General features: G+C 42.3%; 1 protein-coding gene across 3 annotated transcripts in view; it reads right to left on the bottom strand.

Annotated features, from left to right (window-relative positions):
• The window catches only part of lztr1 (leucine zipper like post translational regulator 1), a 61,958-nt gene that overhangs the window by 26,841 nt on the left and 10,221 nt on the right, over positions 1-24,896 (bottom strand). For 2 of the 3 annotated variants that reach the window (XM_060843763.1, XM_060843765.1), the window contains exons 4-14: positions 23,174-23,253; positions 21,717-21,825; positions 21,177-21,260; positions 17,904-17,961; positions 16,494-16,633; positions 11,987-12,188; positions 8,377-8,421; positions 3,821-3,931; positions 2,803-2,895; positions 2,466-2,561; positions 1,785-1,950 (exon numbers count right to left, since the gene is read on the bottom strand). In XM_060843763.1, coding sequence (XP_060699746.1) covers positions 1,785-1,950; positions 2,466-2,561; positions 2,803-2,895; positions 3,821-3,931; positions 8,377-8,421; positions 11,987-12,188; positions 16,494-16,633; positions 17,904-17,961; positions 21,177-21,260; positions 21,717-21,825; positions 23,174-23,253 — 1,184 coding nt within the window. The remainder of the gene's footprint in view (positions 1-1,784; positions 1,951-2,465; positions 2,562-2,802; positions 2,896-3,820; positions 3,932-8,376; positions 8,422-11,986; positions 12,189-16,493; positions 16,634-17,903; positions 17,962-21,176; positions 21,261-21,716; positions 21,826-23,173; positions 23,254-24,896) is intronic. The other variant, XM_060843764.1, reaches the window with a different exon arrangement.

Below are 24,896 nucleotides of genomic sequence, written 5' to 3'. Positions count from 1 at the left end.
TCCTGGAGAAAACAAAATACTGCTGATGCTGAAATCAGAAATAAAAAACAGAATGCTGGAGAAATTCAGAGTTAATGTTTTGTGTCTAAAGATATTTCTTCAGATGTTTTTCTGAGATTGATTTTCTGAGAAAAAAAATACTTTTACCAATAGGTAATTTTTAAAAGGCAGAAGGATGAAGTGGATGATGTTTACAAAGTCTATGACTTGATGCTCATCACAGGTGGTCAGTCCACTTATCACAAAAAGTTGTCTCTAAAATCTTAGAGGCAGCTTGCTCAGGAAATACAATGTTCAGATGTTCTTTGAATCACTTTTAAAAGAGCAAGTAAGTTTCACCCTGAACCCCAAAGACCATTTTCTTTTCAGAAAATAGCTGGATAGGTGTTCGCAGCAAACTTTCATCCAACTGAACCAGATCAAGTCAGAATCTCTCCAGCAATCATAGGAAGCCTTTTATTTAAAAAAACTCCAGTAGGGATGCAGGAGGTAAAAGTACTATCTCATATTCCCAATTCTGCCTCCGCCACATCTGCTCCCAGGAGGACCAATTCACCACAGAACACACCAGATGGCCTCCTTCTTTAAAGACTGAAATTTCCCCTCCCACGTAGTTGAAGATACTCTCCAATGTATCTCATCCATGTCCCACATCTCTGCCCTCGAATCCTACTCCTCTGACACAACAAGGACAGAAACCCCCTGGTCCTCACCTTCCACCCCACCAACCTCCGCATAAATCACATCACCCGCTAACATTTCTGCCACCTATAAATGGACCCCACCACTAGGGATATATTTCTCTCCCCACCCATCCGCTTCCTGCAAAGACTGTTCCCTCCGTAACTACCTGGTCAGGTCCACACTCCCTAACAGGCCACCCTCCCCTCCTGGCACTTTCCCCTTGCCATTGCAGAAATTGCAAAACCTGTGCCCACACCTCCCATCTTACCTCCGTCCAAGGCCCCAAAGGAGCCTCCCACATCCATAAAAATTTCACCTGCACTTCCACACGTCAGTTATAGTATCCATTGCTCCCGCTGCGGACTCCACTACATTGGGGAGACTGGACACCTTCTCACAGAGCGCTTTAGAGAACATCTCCGGCACACCTGCACCAACCAACCCCATCGCCCCTGGCTGAACATTTCAACTCCCCATCCCACTCTGCTGAGGACATGCAGGTCTTAGGCCTCCTCCATTGCCACTCCCTCACCACCCGACACCTGGAGAAAGAGCAGCATATCTTCCGCCTCAGGACCCTTCAACCCCAGGGCATCAACGTGGACTTCATCAGTTTCCTAATTTCCCCCAACCCCCCCCACCTTACCCCAGTTCCAACCTTCCAGTTCAGCACTGTCCTCATAAGCTGTCCCACCTGTCAATCTTCCTTCCCATCCTCCTCTCTGACTTATCACCTTTACCCCCCAACCTCCACCCAGTCATTTATGTGCTCCACCGCAGGCAAGTTTAGAATTATGTTCTGTTTAAATAGGATTGGTGAGATATTAGAGAAACTACAAATACATATTCAACGAGCCTTTCTTGGAATTTATTATATGTCAGATTTATTTTCCAGAGATGTGCCAGCACAGCTCAGGTTTCTCAGATTTAGTTAGTCACTCAAGGAATTTAATTATTGTAAAAATGGTGGAAGATTTAAGTATGCCAAACTGACAGCTTTTCCACAATGAAATGAATCAAATCAACTAAAGGATTGACATGTGCAAACAATGCTTGAAACGCTCACTAAGTTAGGCAGCGTTATAAAAATTAAACAATACCTTTCCGTGGGTACTTGATTTTGTCTGTGTACAGAAACTGCATCAGGATCTCGAATGGTTGTGCCTCAGCCTCACGGATCACCACCTCCAGCTGAAGTGGGGAACTTGCTGGTTTCGGGTTAGTGCTTGCTATTTCTTCTCCAACTGCAGTTTCCTGTTTAGCTTTCTGATGGACAAATATATATAATGTGGGAAAACATTAAATCAGTCAAATTCACTGAAACAGAAGAAACTGGTTACAATCAGAAAATGTTCACAAAATTTTTCCAGTAACAGCAAGATGACAAAAACATGTACCATGTCTTTTTGTATTTACAGGGTAGAATTGTTGCAAGACAACTCCTCAAAAGGCTCTGAACGGAGTCAAACTCTAGCAATATCTAAACGGTATAGAAAAAAAACTGAAAAAGACAGGAGAAGCAGAATGTACTTGGGAAGGATGGAGAGACAGAGATTGACTGACTCAAGTAATGTGACATAGCCTCAGTGATTTAGCACTGGATAGTGTTTTGCACACTATCCAATTCTCTCTCTCCTCTTAATTTCAGGATTAGTCACAGTTTAACATATGTTCCAGACACCTGGACTGCTCACTTTCAATTGGTCAAGTCTTCAGAATATTTAGAACAATAATGGCTTTGAAAGAGTACTGTAATATTTTAATTAATTCAGACCACATACCTGCTTTAGCCAATCTCTGGCCTGGGTGATCTTCTTTCTTAACCACTTGCTTCGAGCTGTGACCATTGCTATATGTCCTTTAACTCTCTCTTCTTTCTGGTATCAGATCAGAAAAAAAAAATTGGATAATCACCAACCAGGGTCATGGGACCTCAACTGATGATAAAAGCCATTGAAGAATCATCTGATGCACTGGATCACACCAGGATCTAGAGTTAAAAAGTCAATGCTCACACTTTGAATCACTTAAACTTGCTTTTAAAACAGTCTTTCCCTCATGAACGAAAAGCCAACATTGCTGAAAACGTTGGTATCAAACAAGAATCACAGTGGTTACCTCTCCCAGGATGAATTCCACATCACAGAACTGCCTGTTCTCCCACAGTCTCCCATAATCTTCATGTAAAGTGCATTTTGGATAACAGGAAAACTGGAATTGATAGGTAGAGATTTGAATATGTAAGATGTATAGATGCTCCATAGTGAGAAGGCAAAGAATTATATAAAATATGCAAAACAAAAACAGACCACATTAGACTCGAAGTATTAACTCCGGTTCTCTCTCTGCAGATGCTGCCAGACCTGGTGAGCTTCTGCAGCACTTTCTGTTTTTACTTCAAATCTCCAGTACCCACAGTACTTTGCTTTTATTTTAGTGTGTCCTGGTCTTTTGAAAACTTCTTTTGAAACTCATGCCTATTATTTGTATTACTTCCCACGGTATCAAGTTTTACTTTCTAACCATTCTCTGAACAAGTAAATTTCTTATTTCCTGCTGGAATGTACCTATATTCTATTTATGATCTCCACATCTGCCCTCTCCAAGCCATTTATAACCTTTAAGAACCTGACTAGAAAAGGAAAAAAAACCCTATTCAATCTTTTCTGATAGCTGTAAATTCTCAGTTCTGATATTGCTCATGGAGACCAGAACAATGTCCACATAAGGCCCGAGATAGGTGCTATTTAAATGTAAAATAATATCACTATTTTGAGTTTCATTCTTAGAAATAAGTTCCAATGCTTTATTGTTTTTAAAGTCACTGATCAGTGATATAGCTTTTAATTATTTGATCACCTGCATTCTTAGATTCCTTTGATCGTCGGATGCATCTTGTTGTTTATTTTCTAAGGTAGGAGTGTTATCCTATTTACCATCAATTTCATCAGCAACTACAGACTGAATATATCTCAATATCACCATTGTCACTTTTATAATTTAGGATAAAATTTAACACTTATTTCTAAAAACATAATTCTTCAACTTTTACTGCCAACCACTAGTTTCATAAAAATAGGACCCCAATGCACATAAGTGCATGGGTACGTAGATAAGTGGCTAATGCACTGCTTACCTGAAACCGATACATCTCTCCACTTCTCACATTGTTGTCCACTGTCCCACCAAAGATATACATCGCATCTGAAATAACTGCTGCAGCATGGAAAAGTCTTCCACTGGGCATCTGAGAATTCGAAGCATGGAAGTATTTCAGGACTGAAGTAAGTTTACTTCTCTACTTTACCTTTCTCCACTTTTGCAGAGAAATACTTACCGAGAAGAGATAACAAATGGAAATCGTTGCTGCAAATAGAATCAAAAACTTTAATCTTATGCATCTGTTATGAATATGATGCGCTACCAAATCAGGTAAATGAGAAGTGCAGTTAGTTCATGCTTTCCTTACTCAATTACATTAAGCACTCCCAAATGTATTGGATATAGCACAGACTGAAACCATTTTAATATCTCTTTGTATTACTCCTTACGTCAACTCCAATCTCTATTGCATAAATAATTTACATTTTTCCCCATTGTGAACACCGACATGGAAAATTATTGTTTTCCCCATCTCTCCTTCACTACTGCTTTTTACATTTGATGCAGTATGTTACCTCCAGCACTTGCTCCTATTAGAGTGTCACCGAATGGGTAAGAGGCGAGGATTAAGCGAGCACATGGACACAAATTACTGTCACTCATCCAGACTACTTTTTCCCCTATAAGCCAGCTCCAGTTAACAGATACTCTATTTGTCCTCCCTGGTGAACATAAAAAATGCCACTGTATGATTTTGAAGTAACTCATTTGGTTGTGAACAGGAATAGAGGATTTAGCCCCCAGTTATGCCACCCATTTATATCATGGCTGATTCGTTGAGTTATCGTAAAATTGTCTATGCACACACTCAACAGCATTTCGTGAACAAGAATCTACCAACTTTAGATTTAAAACTAACTGAGTGAGCATCAATTGCTCTGTGCAGAAAATCTTTTTTTACTCTTTGTGTGGAAAAATATTTTTACACTCGTGGGGGACAAGCTGCAATCTTTAAACTATGAATGGCCCTAGTCATAAAGTTCCTGAGCAATGGAAATACTTTTCTCAACCAAACCCAGTGTCTTGGAAACTTTGATCAATCATTCAATAATCTTCTAAACTCCAGGAAACAAACTGCTCACGCATGTAACTGTTCCTTGTAAATGCTAACTGGAAAACTTCTTTCCCAATTCCCAGCTGATTAGAAAAAAAACAAATAATATTAAGTAGAACATCAAATGCGAAGCAAAAGGTCTATGCCTAGTTGCAAGAGATAGAGCAACATGTTATTAGGGCATAAGCATTAGATCACAATTGTCTTTGGGACTGTTTCCACTGGAGCATTGGAGTTTGAGAGATGACTGTACAGAAGTTCATAAAATAATGAGGCTACATGATAGTGTTAGTAGTAGTTGTCTTTTCCCTAGGTAGGGGGATTTCAAGACTAGGGGGCACACTTTTAAAGGTGAGAGGAGAAACATTTTAAAAAGACATGGGGCAAGTTTTTTTTAACATAGAGAGTGGTTCACATGTGAAATGAATTTTCTGAGGAAGAGATGGACATAGATACAAAAATAATGTTTAAAAGACATTTGGATAAGTATATGAATAGGAAAGAATTGGAGGGATATGGGCCAGGAACTGGCAGGTGAGACTAGCTTAGCTTAGGATTATGTTTGGCATGGACTAGTTGGACCAAAGGGTCTGTTTCCGCGCTGTATGACTATGTCTCTAACTGTTTGAAAAAGATTTAGCATTTAGCCAAAAACACCAAGAGAAAATGTGGATGATAGCATCACCCAGATTGTTGTCACTCTGCTTCTGGCAGGTAGCTGAGAAAGCAGAATTGCTACAAGTCTGCTCTCTCAACTAGGAAATTATTTTTAACCCCAGAATAACATTGCATGCAAACTTGTTATGCTTGTTTCTACAGGACCAGGACACTTATACTTGTTCAGTAAAACATCCAGGACACCATCCAACAATGCTTCCAACGTGCTGGAGTCAAAGCCTTCAACCACTTTGAATGAATACTGTCTCATGGTGAAATGTGGATTCTCCCAGTGATAATGCAAGTGCAGTAACTCTTCACCGCCACTGGATAGTGCCAGAATGCTGCAAACGAATTCTCTGCAGATTCTCAATCATATAGCCAGTCAGGTATCTGAACTGTTGCATAATATTGTAACTGATATGATCAAAAATCAACTCCACATTTCTTTGAGAAAGTTATTGCAGCTGCAGGAAGAGTTCAACTGGCTTTTAATTCTTTGTCTAAATATAATGGCTAATTAATCAAAACAGACAAACTGAAAACACTCCTCAATTTGGAATTCTTTACCCCTTTAAGTGCTCATAAAAGAGCATTAAGAAACATCCAGAATCTGGGTTTACATCCCTGGGTGTTATTATTTTCTCTGTCATTGTAGGTGGAAAGGTATCAGAAGATGCAGTGCGATGGAATACTCTGCATTGCTTTGATTAGCGTTGCTCCAAAACCAATCAAAAACTCAATAATATCCATGACAAAGCAGCCTGCTTGATCAGAACCCATCCACTACCTTAAACATTCACTGTTTTCATCTAGCATCAGTGTGGACCACCTAGATGATGCACTGTAGCAAACACCAAGGCCCCTACAACATTACTTTCCAAACCTGCAAATGCTATTGCACAGCTGCAGCATACTGATGGAAACAGAAAAACCTAAACATTGTTCTACAATTACACACTCGGAACTGGATTGCCATGCATTGGGGTCAAAATCTTGACATCACCCAACCCCATAAACATTGTGGCGGTATCTACACAACATGGCGCTCACCACCACTTTAAGGTGAATAAGAGGTGAACAACAAATGCTAATCTTGGCAGGGATGCCCATCTCCCATGAATAAATTAAAAATAATTTATCCAAATTCCACCACTGATAGCTAGACAATCATTCACCAGTTAAAGTCCAAGTGGATTAAGGGTCACTTGGAGTTTTCTGCATTAATAGAAAAATTCCAACTGTAAGTTAACCTCCTAACCTATTAAGAATACTTTCCAAACAGATGATTCAGAACTGATTGACATGCACTGTATAGCAGGCCTCTGGATTACATACTAGGTATAGATGTATATTGAATGAAACAAACAAAAGGCTCTACTTATTAAAAATCCATTAACTAATTCTGCCATTCCATAATTAAAGTTACAAATTTACCAAAAATAAAAATCGGCATTTCTAACAGCTTGGATAGTAGTTCAAGGTTTTGTAAAATGTTAAGCTTTAATACTTCAGAACAAATTAAATCCAAATGAATCATATTAGAGCAAAAATCTTATTCTCAGATTTGCAGCACTTTGTTCAGATTACAAATTGAGAGTTAAATGTTTATAAAGTCCATTGCTAACTGTTGTGTTTGGCAGTTACATTCAGCAATTAACCTTAAACTGTGCGAGAAGACAATGATAAGCTAAAATAACAATGTCTTGTAAACTTTATTCTTCTCGCTTTAAATTTAGCTCAGTAAAATGACCTGTAGACCTACAGCAGTGAAAATACCATTCAGCTGAAATCTGCATTATAATTTATTTGAATTCATGTCATTACTGATTTGCATGAAGAAATACACAGTAATCTGCACAAGAACTGTTGCCTCATTATTGTGTGCCATATATTAAATATACCAAATAGGTCATAATTTCCCCATTTCAGCATACATTGAAAATCCTTTGACAAGGCATGGCCCTGGTGAAAGCCACATCCGCTGGTATCACTGGTGCCTGTGGTCTGAAATTCGAGTTTTTGAAGTAATTCAATGTTTCAGCTCGGCTTTTGCTTTGAAGCGAGCAGAATTGGCTCCCAACTCAAATTCTGATACAGAGATAGCATTAATTTACCCGAAAACAAACACAAATGCAGTCAAAATAAGTACAAGCAAATGTACAGTTACAATAAACACTTGAGCCTCATATGCACTAACAGAACATTACACCTTTTTGATTGAAACACTCCAGAAAACAAACGCCAGTTTACACCCAAATGTTCCCAAATTCAGTTTCCCTCCTCCATTCAATGCACCATCAAACTCGGAATTTTCACAAAAACACTGAAGTTATTTCCTGCATGAAAAGTGTCAGACTTTTTTAATAGTCATTCAGAGTTACAGTGCATGCTTCACCACAATAAGTGAACTGAAAGAAGATCATTATCTTGAACCTAAAGACTCTCAAGAAACATTCTGTACTGTGACTACACATTATGCCTGAGACTTATGCCAAAACAAACAAATTTCCAAGACTGCTGTCTCTTCATTTTCAAGAGAAGGTGTATGGCTAATGAGGGTGGCAACACATAACAATGGTTTTAAAGTTGTGTGTACAGATAATAGTTGTTCTTTCTCCTCCAGAGGAAATACCGGGTGAAGAAAAACAATACTTGCAACTAATGAGCGAGTAAAGAAGCTTCCTTAACCCATGGGAAACATGGAATACATTGTGAAAAGTCAAACCTTTAATTTCCTTAAAAACTGTAAGTCAGCTCCACAAATTCAGCATTTTACAGAGGCATGAATTGCAACACTGCCAGAACAAGCAACTTACCATAAAATCAGGATCATAAGTTGCCTCTGTGTACAAGTTGCTTCCCTAAATGTTGAAGACAATAAAATAAAGATGATGTTACAAAATCATAATGGAACACATATAAAGTGACATAATGCACAGGATCATGTTAAATCAAATAGGTCGATTGAATAGGAGATAATGTGTTGACCATAAATACTATTACAGGCTGTTTGGGCCAAAAGGACTTGTAAATGGTGAAGTATTCATTTTCAACTACAATGCTTATCTCTCTAACCTTACAGCATATCTCTCTAACCTTACACAAGTGCTCAGGCATGACTTTATAGCAAAGAGTTTCTACTTTACTAGACTAAACATTCTGCTGATTGGAACACTAAGTGACATTGAGTTTTGCTATTTGGACAATTAGATCATCACGTCCTGTGCTGTGAAATGGGATGGGAAAGATGCTGGACATATTTCAGGACTTTGAGCTAGCTCATAAGTTGAGTTTAAATAGAGATGCAACATCATCCACAAAGTGAAAGTCAGGTTGTGATGCATTTGAGGCCATAATCGGTTTCCTTCTTTTCATGGGTGTCAACTTTCAGGAGGACGCTGTTCCACAAATATCCTCAAAGATGGAAGAGCCCAACATCAGCGCAAAAGATAAGGCCGAAACATTTACAGCAATCTTCAGCCAGAAGTGCCAAGTGATCCATCTTGGACTCCTCCAATAGTCCCCAACATTAGAGATACCAATCTTCAAGCAATTTGATTCACATCACATGCTATCAAAAAATGGTTGGAGGTACTTGATACGGCAAAGATTATGGGGTCTGACAACATTCCAACAATCGCTCTAAAGACTTGTGCTCCAGAACCTACCATGCCCCTGGCTAAGCTCTTCCAGTACAGTAACAACACTGACTTCTACGTGACAATGCAAAAATTGCCCAGATATATCCTATATAGAAAAAGCAGGACAAATCCATTCTGGACAATTACCACCCCATTAGTCAACCCTCAGTAAAGTGATGGAAGGTGGCATCAACAGTGCTATCAATGTGCGGCACAGTGTCTCAGTGGTTAGCACTGCTGCCCCTCAGCACCAGGTAACCGGGTTCGATTCCAGTCTCGGGCTACCATCTGTGTGGAGTTTGCACATTCTCCCAGTGTCCGTGTAGGTTTCTTCTGGGCGCTCTGGGTTCCTCCCACAGTCCAAAGATGCGCACGCAGCGTGGTTTGATCATGCTAAATTGCCCATTGCATTCAGGGATGTGTAGGTTAGGTACATTAGTTAGAGGTAAATGTAGAGGAATAGGGTAGGAGAATGGGTCTGGGTGGTTTACTCTTTGGAGAATTGATGTAGACTTGTTGGGCCTAATGAACTGTCCCTACACTGTAGGGATTCTATGATTCTATGAAGCAACACCTGCTCAGCAATAACCTGCTCAGTGATGCCCAGTTTGGGTTCCAACAGAGCTATTCAGCTTTTGACTTTATTACAGCCTTGATTCAAACATGGACAAAAGAGGTGAATTCCAGAGGTGAGGCAAGAGTGCTAGGCCTTCACATCAAGACTGCATTTGCCTGAGTGCGGCATTAAGAAGCCTGAGCAAAACAGGAAATCAATGGGAATCGGGCAAACTCTTTGCTGTTGGAATCACACCTGGCACATAGGCAGATGGTTGTGGTTGTTGGAGGTCAGTCATTTCAGCTCCAGGACACTTCTACAGGAGTTCCTCAGGGCACTGTCCTAGGTCCAACCATCTTCAGCAGCTTCATCAATGGCGTTTCCTCCATTATAAAGGTCAGAACTAGGGATGTTCACCAATGATTGCACCATGTTCAGCAACATTTGTGACTCCTCAGATACTGAAGCAGTACACATTTAAATGTAACAAACTCTGGACAATATCCAGACTTGAGCTGACAAGTGGCAAGTAACACTCCCATCACACATATGCCAGGCAATGAAGAGCTCCAAAAAGAGATAATCTAACCACCATCCCCTGACATTCAATGTTGTTGCCATCACTGAATCCCCCACTATCAACATCTAGGCATTATCACTAGCTACAAACTTGACTGGACTAACCACATAAATACAGTTGCTACCAGAGCAGATCAGAAGCTAGGAATACTCGACAAGTAAGTCACCTCTTGACTCCCCAAAGCCTTAGAGAAGTGTGATGGAGTACTCTCCACTTGCATGGATAGATGCAGCTCCAATTCTGAAACTTGACACCAGCCAGGGCGAAGTAGTTCACTTGACTAGCATCACAACTACAAGCATCCATTCCTTCTACTGTCAATACTTAGTAGCAGCAGTGAGTACTATCTGCAAGTTGCACTACAGAAATTCACCAAAGATCCTTAGTCAGCACCTCCCGACACATGACCGCTTCCATCTAGAAGGGGAAGGGAGCAGATACATAGGAATACTACCACCTGCAAGTTCCCCTTGAAGGCACTCACCATCTTGACTTGGAAATATATGGCCATTCCTTCACTGTCGCTGGGTCAAAATCCTGGAATTTCCTCTGTGGACATTGAGAGTCTATCTATAGCATGCTGACTGCAGCAGTTTAAAATGTCAACTCACCACAACTTCTAAAGGGCAACTAAGGACAGGCAATAAATGCTGGCCAGCCAGCAATGCCCATATCCCACAAGCGAATGAAACAAAAAAAAGTACTTGTATATTTACTATATTTTCTCTTTTTACTTCAAAATATAAATGCAGGCTCCACTGTCTGCATAATGCTAACTCCCTTCCAATAACTCCCCTCAGGAACACTCAGGAATACCCCGCCGAACAGATAACTGTTTGATCAAACAACATAGTCATGAATATGAGAAAAATTACATTTTAAAGTAAATTTGATCTTTAATTAACATGACAGGGTGGTTGCTACCTGCACTTTAGCTCTTGTTCAGACGTGAACAATTGTTTGGGTCACAATTAATATATTATCTTTTTACTAAGATAGCAGACTTTTCACAGAATGAAGCAATTGAAGGGATTTATTAACAAATAAAAATAATCAACATTAAAATTACTTTGATACTTTTTGTGCAGATGTACATTCTACAATATACAAAATGAAATTCCCTCTGTTGTCTTAAACTACATGACAACCAATGTACAGTGATACTATGAGGGGTATTTGGACAACCATTTGGAACTTTATAAATATATCCATCAATGATATCTCAATTTAGGAGCTGCACTTCTAATTTACAAAATGTTAATGTCCTTTAGCTAGATATATCTGTGCAATCAAACAGATTTTAACAGGCCATCAACCATTGCAAGACACACTGACTTTAATGCTTATCAACATTTTCAATAATACATAATGAAGCAATATGAATTAACTACATTAATCATTATCACTGAATCAAAATCGACCTTGCTGAAGACAGGCCAAGAGTTACCACAAAGCTTTCATATTTGAAGGACTCATCAAAAAAAAAAGTGACATCCCCAAAAGGAGTTTTTGGGGTATGGGAGCAGCAGAAGATTGTGCTGCAAACAGACAACTAGACAATTAACATTGCCTGAATCTTATTTCATTTGAAACTAACTGAAAATATAAATCTACATGCATGTTAAATAAGAATACACTTCTCTACTCACCTCACTGTCTGGGCTGGGCTGAATAACCTCCCATGTCTGTGAATCTACATCATAGCAATGTAACTCATTAGGCAATGTGTTATCTGCAGCGCCACCAAACACATAGAGATGTCGGTCAAATGCAACCATGGTGTGGCCATATCTTCTTTGAGGTGGGGCAGGGGAACCTCGGAGTAAGTGCTCAGTGGGAATTCTTGTCCAACTGCATGACAACACAAATCAAAGTTAAATAATGAATTGTATGAAATTATAAAAATTTGAATGAAAACAATCTAAAGCTATACAAAGTTGTATCAGCCATTATACAATTTCAAATTAGGTTCCTGTGGCACAGTTGTACATTTTTTTTCCTCCAGCCCAAATGTTCTGGGTTCAATTCCCACCAGGTTCAAGTTCCACCTGCTCCAAACATGTGCCATAATGTGTCTGAACACACTAATATAAAAATATCTACAAATTCAACACTCTCCAAAGTGAATTTTATTTGAGTACTTTCACAATACTCTTATACAATAATGACAAATAAGTTCAACGTTCAAATATAATATTTTGAACCCTTATAATAACATAAAACAGCAAAACAAAATTTCAATGGAAGGATTAGATTAGTTTAGAATTGTTGGTACGGAGAGTTGGACCAAAGAGTCTGTTTCTGTGCTGTACAACTCTATGATGAATCTACACATTTATAAAATTTACTTTGCATCATACATCCCTTATGCCTTATGCAACAATCAACATAGAAACCAAAAGAACTGTTGTAAATCAGAAACAAAAACAGAAATTTCTCGAAAAGCTCAGCAGATCTGGCAGCATCTGTGTAGAGAAATCAGAGTTACTGTTTCAGGTTGAATGACCGGGGGCGGTGTTGGACGGGGTGGGGGGGGGGTGGGGAGAAAGAGGGTGGTATTGGACAGGGTTGGGGGAGAAAGAGGGTGGTGTTGGGGGGGCCGGGAGCAAACGGTGTTGGACGGGGTTGGAGGTGCTGGGGGCAGTGTTAGACAGGGTTGGGGGGGGGGGGGGGGGGGGCAGGGGCTGTGTTGGACAGGGTTGGGGGCCCGGGGCGGTGTTGGACAGGGTTGGGGGGCTGGGGACGGGCAGTGTTGTACGGGGTTGGAGGGCAGTGTTGGGGGACAGGGTTGGGCGGTGCTGGACAGGGTTAGGGCGGCGGGTGGTGCTGGACAGGGTTGGGGGGGCGGGTGATGCTGGAAGGGGTTAGGGGGGCGGGCGGTGCTGGACGAGGTTGGGGGGGGAACGGGGTGGACGGGGTTGGGGGGGGATGGGGACGGGGAGTGTTGGACTGGGTTGGGGGGACGGGGAGTGTTGGACAGGGGGGTGGGGACAGGCGGGGTTGGACCGGGTTAGGGCGTGGGGCAGGCGGTGTTGGATGGGGGCGCCAGCAGGCGGTTGGACAGGGTTGGGTTGGGGGGATCGGGGGCGGGCGGTGTTGGACAGGATTGGGGGCGGTGTTGGACAGGATTGGGGGCGGTGTTGGGAGGGTGGGGTCGGGCAGTGTTGGATGGGTTTGGGGGGGGCGGGCGGATTTGGACTAGGTTGGGGGGGGGCGGGGGCGGGCGGTGTTGGACGGGGTTAGAATTGCAGGGGTTGGCGGCGTTGGACGGGATTAAGAGGGCGGTGTTGGACGGGCTGGGGGCGGATGGCATTGGATGGGTTTTGGGGGGGGGGGGGAAGGGGTGGGGGGGACGGGGACGGGCAATGATGGACAGGGTGGGGGCGGGGACGGGGTTGGGGGGATGGGGAGGGGCGGTGTTAGAGGGGACGGGGAGGGGTGTTGGACGGGGTTGGGGAGCGGGGGCGGGGGCGAGTGGTGTTGGACGTGCAGGGGCGGGCGGTGTTGGATGGGGGCGCGAGCAGGCGGTGTTGGATGGGGTTGGGGGGATGAGGGGGGGTGGTGTCGGACGGGGTTGGGGGGTGCGGGGCTGGGCGGTGTTAGATGGGGGCGCAAGCAGGCGGTGTTGGACGGTGTTCGGGGGCGCGGGGCCGGGCGGTGTTAGACGGGGTTGGGGGGATGGTGCTGGACGGGATTAGGAGGGCGGTGTTGGACAGGCTCGGGGGAATGGGGGCGGGTGGCGTTGGATGGGCTTGGGAGGGAACGGGGTTGGGGGGGGGGGAGACGGGGATGGGCAATGTTGGATGGGATGGTGGCACGGGGTTGGGCGGTGTTGAACGGGGTTAGGGGGCAGGCAATGCTGGGTTGGACAGGGTTGGGGATACGGGGGCAGGCAGTGTTGGACGAGGGCGGGCAATGCTGGATGGGGTTGGGGGGAATGGGGGTGGGTGGTGTTGGATGGGGTTGGGGTTGTGGGAACGGGTTGGGTGAAGTTTGGGGGATGGGGCAGGTGGTGTTGGACGGGGTTGGGGAGACAGGGTGGGCCATGTTGGACCGGGTTAGGAGGGTGGGGGCAGGCAATGCTGGACGGGGTTGGGGGGACGGGGTTGGGCGGTGTTGAATGGGGTTAGGGGGCGGGCAGTGCTGAACGGGGTTGGGGGGGGGTGGACGGTGCTGGACGGGGTTGGGGGGGTGGACGGTGCTGGACGGGGTTAGGGAGGAACGGGGACTGGCGGTGTTGGACGGGCTGGGGGGGGACGGGGACGGGCAATGTTGGATGGGGTGGGGGAGGGGACGTGGAGGGTGGTGTTAGACGGGGTTGGGGGGATGGGGAGGGGCGGTGTTGGACGGGGTTGGGAAGCGGGGGCGGGGGCAAGCGGTATTGGACGTGCAGGTGCGGGCGGTGTTGGATGGGGGTTGAGGGGTGGGGGGGGCGGACGGCGTTGGATGGAGGCGCGAGCAGGCGGTGTTGGACGGTGTTCGGGGGCGCGGGGCCGGGCGGTGTTGGACGGGGTTGGGGAGCGGGGGCGGGGGCAAGCGGTATTGGACGTGCAGGTGCGGGCGGTGTTGGATGGGGGTTGAGGGGTGGGGGGCGCGGGCGGTGTTGGATGGGGGCGCGAGCAGGCGGTGTTGGTGGGTGTTCGGGGGCGCGGGGCCAGGCGGTGTTGGACGGGGTTGGGGGGACGGTGCAGACGGTGTTGGATGGGATTAGGAGGGCAGTGTTGGACGGGCTGGGGGCAATGGGGGCGGGTGGCGTTGGATTGGTTTGGGAGGGAACAGGGTTGGGGGGGACGGAGATGGGCAATGTTGGATGGGATGGGGGCACGGGGTTGGGCGGTGTTGAACGGGGTTGGGGGCAGGCAATGTTGGACGGGGTTGGGCGGTGTTGAACGGGGTTAGGGGGTGGGCAGTGCTGAACGGGGTTGGGGGGGTGGACGGTGCTGGACGGGGTTAGGGAGGAACCGGGGCGGGCGGTGTTGGACGGGCTTGGGGGGGGAACGGGGTTGGGGGGGGATGGGGACGGGGGCGGGCGGTGTTGGGGGGCACGGGGGTGGGTGGGGTTGGACAGGGTTGGGAGGCGGGGCGGGCGGTGTTGGACGGGTGGGAATGGGCGGTGTTGGATGGGGGCGCGAGCAGGCGGTGTTGGATGCTGTTGGGTGGACAGGGGCGGGCGGTGTTGGACGTGGTTGGGGGTTGGGCGGTGTTGGATGGGATTGGGGGGCGGGCGGTGTTGGACGTGGTTGGGGGTTGGGCGGTGTTGGATGGGATTGGGGGTGAGGAAGACCCGGGGTGGGGTGTCAGATGGTGTTGGGATGCAGGGTCCCACATGCTGTGTTGCTGCCTTACCTCCCGAATGGGGAGCACACTTTTAAAAACCGAGTCCCAGAGGAAGGGCATTTAATCAACTAACCGAATAATCGATTATACAAATGAAATAATGGCCGCCCATCTCGTTCGGATAAGCAAGGTTCCCCTGTATAGTCCTGTTCGAATTTTATAGTTTTCTACAAGATCTCCCCTTATTCTTCTAAACTATTGTGAATATTGTCCTAACTGATCCAGTCTCTTTTCATGCATCAGTCCTCCTATTCCAGGAATCAGTTTGGAAAAGGAAAGGAAACTAAAATGGTACATAATACTCTCGGTGTGGTCTCACCTCGGAAGCTTAGAATCATACAGTGAGAAGGATAGGCTTAAATATAGTCTTTGAACAGGAAGTCAGACTTGCTGCATAGTCTTTGATGATTATAGATGCTGTATACCTGTATGACTCTATCAGAGTGCAGCCTGATAGAGGAATCATTTCAGCAATTAGAAGGCAAAGACCCTCCATCAAGAATTGCCAAATTATAATCATACATTCATGTCAGGTGACAAAGCTTTTAAAAATATATAATAATTCCTTATATACAATAAAAAACATATTTACATTTCATTTTCACAATTCCCAAATGACCAGCATTAAATATGCTGAGGAAGGCAGAGAACCTCGACATCAAGGTTTAAAGAGAAAACAAGAGAGTTCCTCCTAAATCCCTAAATCACATCTTTCCTGACCCCAGTTTCCTTTCCTCAAAACCTCTGGCAACATCGTAACAATTTCACTCATTTATTAAGGATGAGAATGATTAGAAAGAATAAATATTAAGCACGTACACTTTTTCCTTGAATTCAAACTGAAAAAGATTATTGGTGATCTTTGCTCCACTCTGTCCTGAGAAAACAAACATCTTGTCCTTGCAGACAGCCACAGGAAAGTTACAGCATGAAGGAGGGATCTCTCCACTCTGCTCGATCTAAAAAGCAAAGAGGCAATGTTGATATTTTGAGATTACAGCTTACTGCACTGTTTTGTACTCCCAAATTCTGCCAGCACTATAAACTACTGACTCTGATCAGATCATCTTTCCATTTTCCTCTTTATAAAACTCTAATTATAACTCGAAACACTACTGCCTCCTTTATAATCTTCATGTGAGTAACCTGATGTCTTTTATTTGCTCAGTGGCATGAGTTTTCTTGATTCTTGCATGGGATGTGGGCAACACCAGCAAAGTGTTGCCACCTCCTGCCCACTCCATAACATTGAAGGGTGACTGAAGTTAGCTATACCTCCTGAAAGTTGAAAACTTCCTAATTCGATAAAAGGGCCGAAGCTTAAGTTGGTCACTGGGTCAAGAATATCATTTAATAACAACAGTCTCCTTCGCAAGTTTCCAGGAACTAAAGAGTTGATTACCCCGTTGTTTACAAAGCATTCTCAGTTCTCCATTAATTCTAATGTACAGCAGGTGGCCCTGCCAACACATACACACACCACTGCATTTACTCAGTATAACTAGGTGGAATCCAATTCTTTATAACCAACTGATCACCTAACAAAGTCGAAACTGGCAAATAAACAGCATCTATATAGGCACCACACTAATCATTTAATACAGCCATTTAGATGGAAAGGAGCTGTCGTGATGAGCCATTAGATGTCCCTGGGAGAAATCTCCAAGAGTGAGAAATTTGAATCAAGCAGTATTTATTGCACTGAGAATAAAGGTTTGTAGGACACAACAAGAGAAAGACAACTTGTCCTTAATTCAGCTGAGTAGCTCAGATTCCACAAGATATCCCTTGGCATCAAACAGATCATCCACACTTTCAGTAAAAGCATGGAAAAAAGGTCTCATGGCTCAGTTACACAATAGCAGCTAGTTTCCATGAGACCGAGTTGCCAACAAACATCCCCTTTTCCATACAGAAGGGAAGGAGAAGGGGAGAAAAACACCATAAAATGTATAATTAAAGAATTTTGCTTGTGATATGTCCTATAAAAGCAAGTGATAAAAGCAACCTTTGCCTCAGTCTGCTCTTATGGTAAAACATTATGTGTACATCAGATCCCTACACTTCCAAACAAAAATACTAGTTCATTTCCATTTATAAAAGGAAAGGAATTTATTTCAAAATTAAACAGGAAAAATATATATTCGACAGGGTTCATTGTACTTTGTCTTTTCTTCTCAAACCATGTGATTTTATTTCCAGTCTAGTGCTATACTTGAAACTTTTTACCTCATCCCAGCATGCCATCTCTCTGTCCTGCAGGCCAATGGTCCACATGTCATTCAGCCTGAGAGAATAAAAACAAAAGTAAATTTCATTTTTGACAGTGCTGATAACATACCTTGCTAATCCAAAATAAGCTTCAAACATCATTGTGTCAACTGTTAATTTGAGTAAAAATTCAGGATTACAACATATTAAATTTGTTTTCCATTTTAATAAGCATGAACTGCAGGAAACAAACTGGGTAGTACAGCTACAAGTTTGTGGAAGTACCAAAAGTGTTGAATAAATGTAACTGAGTCATAGCCAAGTAAATGAAATCCCCAAAACGAAGGAGGCAATTAAGTGGGAAGAAGAATATATTGAACATGGTACATAGGAAAAAATAAGTCACAAATTAATGGTGAAATATACCACATACAGATTAAAAATTGTTAAGAGGCAGTAAAGAGACAAACATAAATGTGTTGGATCAAACAAGAATAAAGTCTACTAATGAGTTATGGTAAATGGATGAGGTCAGATTGGGATATCTGGACTGCATGGGCGAGTTGAACTGAAGGGTCTGTTTCCGTGCTGTATGACTCAATCATAAAAACATGGGATTTCGGAGGAGTAAGAGACCATTCAGTTCTTTCAGTCTGCTTCAATAGTCAGGAATGTTGTGGCTGATTTGATTGTGGTCTCAGCTCCACTTTGCTGTCTGTCCCCACATCATCCTGGACTCAAATCCTGCATTCAATACCTGGAATATTGTTGCTCGCAAAAATTATGTACTTAATGAATGCAACTGTAATATCATCTATATAAAAACAAAGAAACATTCAGCAGGTTAGGCAGCATTTGTAGAGAGGAGGTGGTATGGTTAACAAGTGATAAATAATCAATAATCCAAACATTGAGGATATCTTGTTGGTATGGACGAGTTGAACTGAGTCTATTTCTGTGCTGTACATCTCCATGACTCTATTGACCTGATCCACCTCTCTTCACAGCTACCTACTCAATGATTCCAACCACCTTTGTTTTTACTTTTTTTTAGAATTTGCAGTCATTTTGTTTTCTGTAATCATCAAATTTTCTGGTGATTACATAAACCAAAAGATCTATTTTAATTGACATACATTGCATTAGTTTGTGCAGATGTAGTTTATAGAGGTTACGCTAAACTTCCAAACTATATGATCAAATTATACTATGCGTACTTAGTTTTGGATAACAAAAGCACAGACATTAAGGAGACTGATTCAGAACGCAAGGAAAATGAGTCCAGAAAAAAATAGAGAACTGAAAAGGTGGTTATGGAGGCAGGGGGAACATCAGTCAGAATACTATTTTAAAAGAAAGTCAAGAAAGCTAGAGTAGAAATCAATGAAAGAATGCAAAACTTAAATATTATTAAGAACTCCTTTACTCGGGCAAATGAAAGTTTGGAATAATCTTCGAGATACAGGAGAGGAAAATGAAATGATTCAGGGTATTCAAAAAAGTTAGATACCAAGCAGGCTGCTTACTAGAGGGACTATTTTTTAAAAAAAATCCTCGATTGCTTTTATGTTTGCATACAAACAGCACTAAAGGTTTTGAGGACTTTTCAAACCTTGAACATAAAAAAGTCTGACAAACATCCCAGACCTCCCACAATCTTCCCTGGCAATATAAGGGGGCAGTCATGTATGCGGTGGATAAAGGCAAAACCAAGAAGCAAGGACACTGACATTTAATTCCTTTATGCTCACCAATGTATCAAAATATTCCCCAAAAAAATCAAGTCATTAATCTACTCAGGACAACATCTTTTTCTTTTTAAAAAAAGACTAGCTAGCCAACAGTTACTGCATTAATTATGTACTAGCCCTGCTTTACCACCACCTACTTCACCAGAAATTCTGTGCTTTAGATTCTCAAAACTAGGGATGAATGAAAGGAATCACTGCATTCAGACCATTATATTTCATAAAGGTGTGGCTCCTGAAGCTGCAAAGATCAACATGTTTGCAGATTCTACATTCTATTTAGTACAAAAGTTATAGAAGAGAAACTGTAAAATCAAGGAATAGATGAGATCATGCCATTGGCTCCACTTATATCACTCTTCTAGAGAATGAATTCCAGAGCCACTTGATTGAATAACTACACAGTTGCGCATCTCTTATACTCCGTCTCATAGTGAAAAATACACCTGAAATGATTTTCTGTACCTGTTTGTCACTGTGCTGCAATCAAGTGCTTGGGGTGACTTTGTAAAAATATAATTCACAATTTATATACACGTTTTACAAAAAGGCATCCTCTCATCCATCACCTTTCATATTTTCTTCAAACAGTTCTTCGCCACTACCTGACCTGCACGTTGGACTTATCAGCTACCTCAGAACTCATCAAACTGAAGTAGAAGCAAGTTACCCTCAACCCTGAGGGACTGCCTAAGAAAGAATAGAAGATGTCCCTTTTTTCTTTTGGGTGGTAGAAATTGCAGGTTTTGAGGCTGCTGTCCAAGAAACTTTGGAGAGTTGCTACTGTGCATTTTGTAGATGGCAAGCATTGTTGCTACTGTGTACCAACAGTGGAAAGATTACATTTTAAGTTGGCAGATTGAACATCAGTGAAATATGCTGCTTTCTCTTTACACATCAAGACAAGTGGCGATTATTGGTACAGCTCCATCAGAACTGGAGAAGGTCAGCACATCCAAGACAAACTGCTAACTTCAAATATAATCTTTCTACTGCTGGGGCACAGTAGCAACAGCGTATCATCTACAAGATGCACATCAACAACTCACCAAGGTTTCTTCGACAGTGTTCTCAAAACTTGCAATCTCTACCACCCAAAAAAAAATGGATTCTACTTTTCCTATTTCTTAGGTGGTGAACAGGCCTTGGGAGTCAGGAAGCAAGATACCTGCAGCAGAATTCCCAATGTCTGAACTGCTCTTGTAGGTACAGTATTGATTTAGTTGGCCACGTTAAATTTCTGGTCAATCATGATTCCCAGGAGAGATGGTTAAATTCTCACTTGGCGCAAATGGTCATTACCCCAGCACTTGTTACTTTCCACTTATTAGCTCACTGCTGATATTGTCCAGGCCTTGTGTATTTGAATACCAACCCCAAGTAAACTCCTGGCGGATGTATTTGATATATTTTACCAGCTTTTACTAACCAGTCTGGAAACTGAAGGCAATTTGACAGTTAAATAAAGTCTGGTTTCAGTGCATACAGTAACAAGATCACCAAACAAACAAGACAGCACTTTAAGAAACTGATCTTACATTACCTGGCATTACCATCATAGCCTGCAAATATCCAGAGTTTATCGCTATAAACCGTGGCTCCATGTGCTGACCTTGCAACTGGCAACCTATATTAAAAAATACATTTTGCAGCTGAAGAATTTCCAGATAGTAAATTAGTAAAGGACAGGAAGCATGAACCAACAAGAATGAAATATACATTTATCCAGTAATGAGTCCATATCAGTGGGTTACAGTGGGTCCAGTTACAGTTGTAATTAAGAAATGGAAAGGCTTAATAAAACAACTTTAAATGATCCATACATTACACTTGTTATTTTTGAAAATTACACATTAAATTTGGTTAAAGTTATATGACATCATTAAGTTATTGGAGAGGTAAAATCGTTAATCACATCTGCACATTTTCAGATGACAGATTTGATCAATTAAGATTACTTGAGATTTACTTAAAACTTCATTATTACAGCATAGGACAGAGCTTGATTATATTACATCACCCAACCCCATAACTCATACTTTGATGCTAAATATTCTTCATCAAAATGATCAGCAAAGATTACCTGCCCTCAACTTTCCATTCTGTCCACTGGCCTGTGGCAAACTTGTACTCAAACAGATCATTCTTGTTCTGCAGGTTGGAGTTGGAATAAATGTCTCCAGTGTAGCCACCTATACAGGAAGCGGTAACTCAAAATCACTGTTGAATTGCAGGGCATTTCTACCTACAGCAGAATATTTCTTCCTCTTTTTGACTGCAGTACTTTTTGAAATGGGTGCAGAATATAAATATTGTTGGCTTAGTAATAGCGCTCTTGCTTCAGTGTCCAGACCAACACCAAAACTTTGAACACGTTAGTTACTACTTCAGTGTAGTAGAGAGTACAGCATTGTCAGAAGTGTTTCTTTTAAATGAAAGATTAAATTGAAGCTCAATAGCCAAAACACTATTTGAAGAAAAGCAAGTGAACTCTCTAAGTCAATATTTACCCTTACAGCACTTCTCCACATTTCAATTTCAAAGTACTTGACAAATGCATCCTAAAAAGCACTTTATAACAGAAGCTCTTTAACTATACAAATCCTTGTCTCCTTTACAATGAGTTAATCTAACTGTATCAAAACGAAAGAAACATAATTTAAGATACTTTCTTGGCAGAAGGTGTCATTCTTGGGTGCTGCAACATTTGATACTGATTTGATGCAAATTTCAGTACAGCAAGTGTCCCTGTTGAGTAATTCTGCATTCAATACTAATAAATCAGCTCACTGCCTCACACTAAGGCTGCAACATTTACTGAAATGCACAAAAAAATTGATCAGAAATCACCACTTCAGGAAGCTGGTTTAGTGAAGGCAAGATTCAGATTGCCCTTCACTGTCCCACTGATAATTGTTTTTGTATAAAGCAAAGCACAGCAGCTTTCGATTCTTCTGTTAAAATTAAGTGTAGAGCCACCTCCTGTTAATGTAACTGTTCTACAAGGTAACCACTGCTTTCAATTCACTGCTGTCTTTATTGAAGATCCATTATTAATCCAGACGTTGTAACATCGAAAAAATATCAGGCTGTGGTCTGCAACAACATATTCCTAGAATCCTATTGATTGTACAACCGTGCAGAAGATTTAAATCAGGATCAAAATGTAAAGGTCTTATTTGGAGGCATTGTCACAAGCAGGAAAATATACATAACGATCCAGTAGTCTGTGGGCAAGGACAGATCAGGGACTAGGAAAGTTAGTATTTTAATAACTATAATACAGATGTGCCACAATTATTTTCCACTGGTCGATGAACACTTCCATTTTCTAAAGCTGGAGAAGGTATGAAGAAGGAAGGAAGAGGGAAAGGTGAAGCAACAGGCCTCAGATTAATGCAATTACATTTTCTAGTTTTAGAACAGTGACATGCCATATTTAATCTTCATAATCCAAACTTCATGTTGAAAGTTGCGCAAAAGCAAAATTTCACAAATCCCCAGAACCCTACCCATAGAATCTCCACTAACATGACTTACCAAACACAAACATGCTGCTTCCGTACACCACAGCTGAGTGATGGTATCTAGGTGCAGGTGGGGATCCTGTTGTGAAAGCCCTGATGAAGAAAGTCAGAAATAAGTCAACATTTACCATCCATTTTACGAAATGCTCTTCTTAAAACCAAAATCAGCAAGAATAAAGTTGGCTGTAGAGTAAGTAAGCTTTTGAATTACACACATTGAAATGACTCGCTGAACTGGAAGGTTCATTTTCAGACGTTTCGTCACCATACTAGGTAACATCTTCAGTGGGCCTTCAGACAGTGGAACAACAGTTGAAAATTACGAATAAGTTGTCAAGCACTGAACACTTTCAACAAAACCTTAAATTCAGTCAAACACCAAAAGCTGGTGTTCAAATTACCTGTAGTTAATGGGTTATTATCAAAGTGTCCATTTGCACAGTTTAAGGTTGACCAGACCTCACTGACAGTATGACATTTCCCCCCACAGGAACAAGAATAGGTCATTTAGCCATCAATCCCACCTTGCCATTCAAAGCTGATCAAAAACCTTTTCACCACCCTTCCACATAATCCTGCATTCCACTGGAAATCGGAAATCTATCACTCAATATACCTTCAGCATATGCAAATGCTTAGCCTCCACACTGCTAACCCAGTTTGCCCAATCTCGCATTACAGAACAATCCCGCCCATCTGGGAACAGGTCTGGTGAATTATCAAATTAAAGTAAAATACTTGGGAGCCTCCTGTGAAGCGCTTCTGTGCTGATTCCTCCGGCATTTATACTGGTTTGAATCTGTCGCTTCCGGTTGTCAGTTGCTGTCCGCTGCAGTGGCCGGTATAAAGGGTCTAGGTCGATGTGTCTGTTGATAGTATTTGTGGATGAGTGCCATGCCTCTAGGGATTCCTTGGCTGTTCTCTGTTTGGTCTGCCCTATAATAGTGGTGTTGTCCCAACACTAAGAAATGATGAGACCATAATCATACTACCAGCAGACAAAGGCAGAATGACTGATACTAGATAAAACAGACTACATTCAAAAAGCTGAAGAACTACTTGCAGACACCAACACCTACCAAAAGAGGGAGTTTGACCCCACTCCACAGCTCACCAATAGGATAAACAACACACCGAGAAATCTACAAAAAAAAGGGACAGATAACCAGGACTGACCTACAAAGAATGAAACCGGAAAGCAACAACACCCCCAGATTCTATGGACTACCTAAAGTACACAAACCAGACATCCCACTCAGACCCATAGTATCACTACCAGGAACACCATCACCCAAACTGGCTAAAGAGCTACAACAGAAACTGAAACACCGGATCAGCAGATCCAGTCTATACAGTCAACACAAGAATTCCTGGACATCATCAGAAATATACACATAGACAAGGAAGAAACCATGGTCTCATTTGATGTAACAGCACTGTTCACTTCTATTGACAAAACCCTAGCCAGAGAAGCAATACCCAACAGACAACAAGACGCTGAACCTATTAACAAAGACGGCACACTTAAACTACTGGATCTATGACTCACAACACACTTCACATTCAACAACCAGATATATGAACAAATTAACGGAACACCCATGGGCTCACCGATCTCCGGACTCATAGCAGAAGCAGTAATGCAAAGGTTAAAAAAACAGTTTTAATGCAACTACAACCCAAACTATGGATCAGATATGTGGACGACACCTTTGTAATCATTAAAAACACAGAAA

The sequence above is a fragment of the Hemiscyllium ocellatum genome, chromosome 24 (assembly GCF_020745735.1).
Source record: "Hemiscyllium ocellatum isolate sHemOce1 chromosome 24, sHemOce1.pat.X.cur, whole genome shotgun sequence".
Classification (NCBI taxonomy): domain Eukaryota; kingdom Metazoa; phylum Chordata; class Chondrichthyes; order Orectolobiformes; family Hemiscylliidae; genus Hemiscyllium; species Hemiscyllium ocellatum.
This window is presented reverse-complemented; position numbering and strand designations above follow the sequence as displayed.